This window comes from Hydra viridissima, unplaced genomic scaffold (genome assembly GCF_058129835.1).
Source record: "Hydra viridissima isolate aposymbiotic clone 2 unplaced genomic scaffold, HvirCarnegie_v1 scaffold_17, whole genome shotgun sequence".
Lineage (NCBI taxonomy): Eukaryota > Metazoa > Cnidaria > Hydrozoa > Anthoathecata > Hydridae > Hydra > Hydra viridissima.
The window spans coordinates 2,807,931-2,815,785 of record NW_028324316.1 but is presented as its reverse complement, the minus strand read 5'-3'; the positions used below and the strand labels follow the sequence as shown (position 1 = coordinate 2,815,785).

General features: G+C 29.0%; 1 protein-coding gene across 3 annotated transcripts; it reads right to left on the bottom strand.

Moving 5' to 3' along the window:
• Positions 1 to 210: 210 nt before the first annotated feature.
• LOC149877083 (monoacylglycerol lipase abhd6-A-like) lies at positions 211 to 7,437 on the bottom strand. 3 transcript variants are annotated; one of them, XM_090074829.1, is made up of 7 exons: positions 7,217 to 7,437; positions 6,585 to 6,858; positions 5,996 to 6,101; positions 5,602 to 5,802; positions 2,063 to 2,160; positions 1,173 to 1,322; positions 211 to 577 (listed from the first exon to the last, which is right to left on the bottom strand). In XM_090074829.1, exons 1-7 carry the CDS (start codon positions 7,300 to 7,302, stop codon positions 497 to 499), a joined length of 996 nt encoding a protein of 331 aa, XP_089930955.1. In that variant the 5' UTR covers positions 7,303 to 7,437; the 3' UTR covers positions 211 to 496. The 3 variants fall into 3 exon arrangements, with proteins under 3 accessions (XP_089930955.1, XP_089930956.1, XP_089930958.1); XM_090074830.1 differs by lacking the exon at positions 211 to 577 and having other exon boundaries at positions 942 to 1,322; XM_090074832.1 differs by lacking the exons at positions 211 to 577; positions 2,063 to 2,160; positions 5,602 to 5,802 and having other exon boundaries at positions 942 to 1,322.
• Between the last annotated feature and the right edge of the window lie 418 nt (positions 7,438 to 7,855).

Genomic DNA, 7,855 nt, shown 5'->3' with positions numbered 1-7,855 from the left:
TTTAAGGATCAACTGAAGCAAAATATTAGAAAAAAAACTAAGATTTTGGACCTAAAAACTTGTGACCATATCCCATATCATTTTACTTATACCAAGTTGGGGAAAGTAAAATGATACGGAATATGGTAACAAATTCCATAGCAAAGTTTTGGGTATAAAAACTTTTGTGATATACCTTCCAGAACTGTTTTTGTTAGGCATCAAGACACATTTATTATTAAAAGAACACGATAACTAAATTGCTTTCGTGTACATAAAATAATTCATAAAAAACTCATAAAAAAAAAAAAATTTACATTAACATTTACTAATATTTTTTCATCAGATAATGCAAGGAGATTTTCTTTATCTAAAATTTAAATGGTCGGCCTTATCAAAAGTAGTTTTTTATAAATATCAATGGATGGCTTTTTATAAGTTACTGATTATTTTCTAAGCAGAGCAGATTAGTCTTGCACCTAATTTTCGCAAAGTGTCAGACAAATCTGAATCTGTTTCAGTTAGAACCTTTATTCACAACTTGCTCCTCATCATCGAAAACAACTTTCAGCTGATTTTTCATCAAACTTTTTTTTATCTGAAATTTAATAGCAAAACAATTGTTATTTTACTCGTGCAGAAATATGAGCATAGATAAAATGTGAGAATAAATAAAAGCATAAATAAATACACAAATAAAATATGCAGATAAATAAAAGCATAGTTTTAAATTGACGATAGTTTTAAAGTCAAATATTAAACTTTTTTTTTTTGATGAATCTAATGAAACAAGTATTTACACTTAATCTTCACTTAATTTCACTAGATTAAATTTACATTTAATCTAGTGAAACAAGTATAAAACTTGTACTTTTTTTTCCTCCCAAGTAAAGTAAAGTAGCACCCTGGACGCTACGTAATATATTAGGCCTAAGGTATTGCAGATTGATCAAATTATACACTTTTCTGTATCAAATTTCTCAGTAGAGTTCAAAAATACATTGTTGAGTAAAGAAAAAAACAAATGTATATAAAAATTAACAACAAAAAATGGATTATAAATCATTAAATAAATTATAAATGTTTTAAAAATATAAACCAACAACAAATAAAAACTTTTTACATTGAAAACTAAAAGTTATTTTACTTTAACTTTTTTAAATATAAAAAAAATTCAAATTAGTTTAGATTACAGGATTCCTTACAAACCAACTGTCCATTAAATGATAAACTTCCTTAGCATCCACTTCTGGTATCATATGTCCAGAGCCTTTCAGAACATGAACTTCTGTATTTGGAGAGTGTGCTTTGAAAAATTCAACACCGGGAATTGTAGGAAGCAGCTGAAAAGTAATAAAAAAACAAATTATTACAAACATTGTATTATGGATAAATTTGATGCCAAGATTTCTAAGAAAATAAGAGCAGAGGAACTCAAGCAGCTGATGGAAAAAGGTTTTCAATTAAACAAATGAATTAAAATCACAACTTTTGGACCTTTTTAAAATTTTCTTCTAAGCATTACAAAACTGGGAATGTTACAACTGAAAGTCGTTGGGTGTAATTATTCAAATACTTTTACACTAAAATATTATCTAAATAAATTATATAAATATAAAATCAGCTTTCATATGAACATAAAAGATATTTTATGTCAGCCTGGTACTAAAACAGCTATAGAAAGGGTTTTCTCACTTATGAGCAAGATGAGTAAAAAAAACCCAGTTGCAAGTTTCAGTTCTTAAAGCGATGAAAAATACCAAAGTAAATTATAAGAAATCCTCCATGATTTTCATTTTCATTTGAAAGCCAAAACCAAATATACTTAAGCAAAGTTGTTCTTCAGAAAAAATCACAACCAAATTTTATTTATTATCAGATGTGCATGCTGTTCTTTTCATTAACAAAGAAAAACTTAGAAGAATTTAAATCTTGATAATTAATATGTATAACAAAAAGTTAGTAATGGCCTAATTAGAGGAAAAGAATAAATGGTCAAGTTAAACATAAATGGAATACAGAACTGTTGCATTTCACAGACAATTTCAATTAAACTAAAAAAAAAAAAAAAAAAAACTCTTACAGCATCCTCATCACCCCAAACTAACAAAGATGGTATATTTGATATTCTCTTCATGTCGTTTACTGTAAACTTTGCATTTTTGACAATACCATTATACACTGAAATATTTATAAAGGGGTCAGATCATTATATTTCAACCAATTTCAAGAAAACTTTGTGGGGCACCATCTCTGATTTTCCTGATTTTTACATATCATTATCTACACAATGTAAATAGGTTAAATGTGCAATTTCAGAGTTCCAAGTGCAGCGGTTTAGAAATTATAGCCTTACAAACACTCTCAGGTAGCCCCCCTCGGTTCCTCGAATGGTAAAAACAGACAACTTTAAGGCCTTATAACTTTTTTCTAACTTTCAACAAGTGGCTCGTTTTTTCTAGAACTATTTTCTAGATATTTCTGTCTTAAAAATAGTGATTTTCATTAGCTTGTGCCATGTTAGAAAAAAACTACAGCCTCCTCAACTTTGGAAAAATTCTGAAAAATCCTAAAAAAAGGCAAAATGAAGTTAACCGTAGTATTTTTCTATTCATCAACAAGTCCTTACATGTAAGTTTTCTGATTAGCTACAATTGTCTGCAACAAATGGGCAAAATATAAGCAGCTTGTTACATTTTAGAAATCAGTTTTATCTAAAAATATATAGCCCACTTGACTAAAAAGTCCCATTTTCAGCCATTTGGGGATAGCTCGTAAATTTTTCTAACACTTTGTATTGATCTGATATTAACAGCAAATAAGGCCATTAGATCTAACTTTATAAAAACGTAAACATTACAAACTTGTCATGTTCACAACAAAAATGGCAGCATTTTTTAATAACCCTATTTTTCAATTATCAGGGTTGAAAAGCGTTATTGGAAACCAGTGCCCCTCCAACCTGCCTCCTGGCCCATATGAGAGATATAACCTATCATAAGTCATTTCTTAAAAAAAAACGATATGGTTGGTTACTTTCTCCCTGATCTGGACTTTATACTGGATAGGAGCACAACTAAAGGGGTAATAACTATATAGAGCCTGCATTATTGTTCAAAGGTGATACTCAAAAAAAAATTTAGTTAATCATAAAATTGCAATTTAATCTTTATTATGTTGATTTTTTTATAGTTGATTGAATTGCTAATAATTCAAGGCAAAAGCAGGACAGTGGGTTCATACATTACTGGCAATAAGAAGTAGAACAAGACTAATCAAACCATTATAATATTAATTTGATGTTTTGTTTAAATAAATAAATTTTTTTTACAAAGTATGAGTTTCAATTTTATTAGTTAATTTTAACTATTTATCTAAAAATCCAATGATTCTATATACTATACACATATAAAATCTAAGGAGGAACTTTTGAGCATACTAATTTGTAGCTCATCTCAATCAGATGCATTCAAAGATTCATTTAGCAACTTAACTTTCTTTTTTATTTTATTGTCTATTTGTAGCATACTCATGCTGGATGATCTTTTAACAGGAGACACACCAAATTTAATAAGACAAGGATTTATATTATCAATTTGGATGACAGAGTTATCAGGTGGTATATAATCTGGGTCATGTCTCTTGTCAACTTCTTCAATGCTCTTGATTTTTCTTACACAACCAAAACATATCTTTTTCCTAGGAATTAAATTAGAGTTCAGTTGATTATGCTCCAGAGTGACAGTTGTCAGGTCTCCTTTAACAATCTTTGAATGAATTGAGAAAGGGTCACAACATGATTTATGGTATATTGAATAGTAATTATTAAATTGAAACCTGTGGTGAGTGCAAATTGTATGCAGATGAATATTTTTTATTCCAGTTATTTATCTTCATTTAATATTTCTGAAATTTCAGACTGACTGCAGTATGTATTTTTATGACAATCTAACTTTAGTTCAATACCAATAGAACAAGTATTCATGTTTATCTAATAAATTTAATCAAGATGAAATATTATTGAACCTTCTTCTGTATAAATTTATGTGAAGTTATGTAGGAGAAGTAGGTTCAGTAATGATTTGATTCTACATACATACATACATAAATACATACATACATACATACATACATACATACATACATACATACATACATACATACATACATACATACATACATACATACATACATACATACATACATACATACATACATACATACATACATAAGATCCAACAATTAATAACAAAGTTTATTAAACAGAAAAATATCAAGGTAAGTTATTTTGAGTTATAAATGCTTATATATTTACATTTGCAAAAAGTTATAGTATATAGAATCATTGGATTTTTAGATAAATAGTTAAAATTAACTAATAAAATTGAAACTCATACTTTGTAAAAAAAATTTATTTATTTAAACAAAACATCAAATTAATATTATAATGGTTTGATTAGTCTTGTTCTACTTCTTATTGCCAGTAATGTATGAACCCACTGTCCTGCTTTTGCCTTGAATTATTAGCAATTCAATCAACTATAAAAAAATCAACATAATAAAGATTAAATTGCAATTTTATGATTAACTAAATTTTTTTTTGAGTATCACCTTTGAACAATAATGCAGGCTCTATATAGTTATTACCCCTTTAGTTGTGCTCCTATCCAGTATAAAGTCCAGATCAGGGAGAAAGTAACCAACCATATCGTTTTTTTTTAAGAAATGACTTATGATAGGTTATATCTCTCATATGGGCCAGGAGGCAGGTTGGAGGGGCACTGGTTTCCAATAACGCTTTTCAACCCTGATAATTGAAAAATAGGGTTATTAAAAAATGCTGCCATTTTTGTTGTGAACATGACAAGTTTGTAATGTTTACGTTTTTATAAAGTTAGATCTAATGGCCTTATTTGCTGTTAATATCAGATCAATACAAAGTGTTAGAAAAATTTACGAGCTATCCCCAAATGGCTGAAAATGGGACTTTTTAGTCAAGTGGGCTATATATTTTTAGATAAAACTGATTTCTAAAATGTAACAAGCTGCTTATATTTTGCCCATTTGTTGCAGACAATTGTAGCTAATCAGAAAACTTACATGTAAGGACTTGTTGATGAATAGAAAAATACTACGGTTAACTTCATTTTGCCTTTTTTTAGGATTTTTCAGAATTTTTCCAAAGTTGAGGAGGCTGTAGTTTTTTTCTAACATGGCACAAGCTAATGAAAATCACTATTTTTAAGACAGAAATATCTAGAAAATAGTTCTAGAAAAAACGAGCCACTTGTTGAAAGTTAGAAAAAAGTTATAAGGCCTTAAAGTTGTCTGTTTTTACCATTCGAGGAACCGAGGGGGGCTACCTGAGAGTGTTTGTAAGGCTATAATTTCTAAACCGCTGCACTTGGAACTCTGAAATTGCACATTTAACCTATTTACATTGTGTAGATAATGATATGTAAAAATCAGGAAAATCAGAGATGGTACCCCACAGGCCATTGGTTGAAATATAATGATTTGACCCAAAGATGTTGATTTTAAAAATTCAAAAGCTTAATATAACATACTGTTAAAAAAGTATAATAATGTAATATAAAGATAAAAATATCAACTGTAAAAAACCTTGAAGGTAAACTTCAGACATTGAACATCTTTGAAGTCTTGCTGCATTCATCAAAAATGGAGGAAGCGGATTACCTTTTCCACTGGAAGCTAACATTATAAGCTTTTTAAACTCTTCATTATTTTTTGGTGAAAGAAAGAAGTCTTCATCAATAAATTCACTTGTTAAAACACCCAAAGGAGATAAAAGTGACAGGGATGCTACACAGAAAAAGATGTAAAGCTTTACAAATGTAATAAACTTTTATTTAGTTACTGCATATCCTTTAAATATCTAACAAGATATTAAATTTAAGGCAAAAAAAGCAACATTCTATTTTAAAAAACAAAAATTTAACTGAAAACCTACAAACTTTAACTTCTGAAATATTCAAACAAAAAAATAACAAAATACCACATTGCTGTGGGTGCCTAATAGCATAATGAACTGCAATAAATCCACCAGTTGAATGTCCAACAACATGAAACTTTCGACCAGTAAGACAAGCTTTTTCAACAAACTATGAGGATAAAACAAAAAGCCTTTGTTTTTAGAAAATGATAATATTGAAAATGGAAGAATTACAAAAACCAATTATAACTTTGTTACATAACTGCTTAAAGTTTTGCAACTGTGAAAAAACAACTAAATGGTATAAACTATTAAAAAATAAAAAATCCTGCTTATGATGAAACTCATTGGAAAAAAAAAAAAAAAGAACAAACTTTTTTGATAACTTTAGTCAGAACAAAAATTTTGAAAAAAATTTTAATGGATTCAAAATGAAGAGTGTCAGCACTGATGACTTACACAGCCTTATGATTAATTCCATTTTTATAAAAGAAAACAAAAAGCAATAACAATTTAACAGCTTAAAACAAGTTGTGGAAATATTTCCCTTTTGTGTTTATCGAAAGTGGTCCTGATCTATCATTAAGCATTAGTTTTATAAAATGATCATATTTGCAAATTAAATGTTATAAAACATTATCATTGAACTTACCATATGCACAAAGTTGACTACATCTTCAACCTTGACTAATTCTTTTATTTGAGTAGAACCTCCATGGTTAAGCCAATCGATGGCTATCAAGTGATATGATTTGTCAAACTTTTTCCCCAGTTGAATATAGTTAACTTTTGATGCTGTAAACCCATGTAACATTAACACAGTTACTTTACTATTCTTTAAACTCCCTTTCTCAATATAAGCACAGCATTGACCATTTTCTAGAGTTAGTGATTTGGACTTAAAGGGAGAAAATAGAACAAGCAACCTTGAAAATTAAGAAATATAGAGAAAATAGAACAAGCAATCTTCAAAGTCAAAAAAAGTGAAATTTATCAAGCATGAAAAAGAGTCACAAAAATTTCGACTCGTACTCTTGTATTCAGTATTCTAATCAAATAAAAAATTTAAGCTTTCTTTGAAATTATGAAATATTTTTTTCAAAAGAAAATGTTTCAAAAATATTTTATTAAGACATGACAGTCTATTAAAATAAGGTGGTTGAAAAAAAAAAAAAAACCTAAACAAAACCATAAAGAATATCAGCCAATGCAAATAGTTAAATATGTAATTAAAGAAATACGTTAAATGTGCCTCCCCCTACACCAGCATTTATTGATTTTTACCTCATCAAAACATGAAATATAGTTATCGGAAACATCCACGATATTGACAGCAACACCACAATTACAGCTAACACCAAGTAGTACATTTTTTAACTTTCGAAGTAAAAGACTTCAAATTAGAAAATCAATATTATCAATTAAAATCAATCAATATATCTAGGATTTTTATAGGCGTAACACAAATTCTGTTCTTTTTAACTCGTAAATTTGTTGTGAACGAAAACCCAACCCGAATCTACCCGTAAAGTACCGGAAAATTGGGTAATAAAATACCCGATATATTTACTCGATCACCGGACTAAAACTTTTGCGCAATCGGGTAATTACCACTTATCTTTAAATATAGGCCGTTGCAACTTGAACCGGAATGCGCTCTATGAAGCTATATGCTGCTCGGAGCTCAATACTTTGTACGCATGCGCTAAATTTTTTAAAAAAAATCTTGTTGATGTTAACCCTATCCCTATCCCTATCCCTATCCCTAACCCTAACTCTTACCCTAAGCGCCTATCTAACCAGCTTTATTGTGAAATATAAATCGCACTGTTATAATAAAGTAATTGCGCATGCGTGTACAATATTGCGCTCTGAACAGCTTATGGCTATGTAGAGCGCATTGCGCTCTACGAAGACACTTCG

Coding starts and splice junctions, on each gene's coding strand:
- LOC149877083 (XM_090074829.1), bottom strand. CDS start 7,302: ATGTACTACTTGGTGTTAGCTGTAATTGTGGTGTTGCTGTCAATATCG. Junction 6,859..7,216: donor ATATTTCATGTTTTGATGAG/GTAAAAATCAAT, acceptor TTAATTTTCAAG/GTTGCTTGTTCTATTTTCTC. Junction 2,161..5,601: donor GTCTGAAGTTTACCTTCAAG/GTTTTTTACAGT, acceptor TAAATATTTCAG/TGTATAATGGTATTGTCAAA.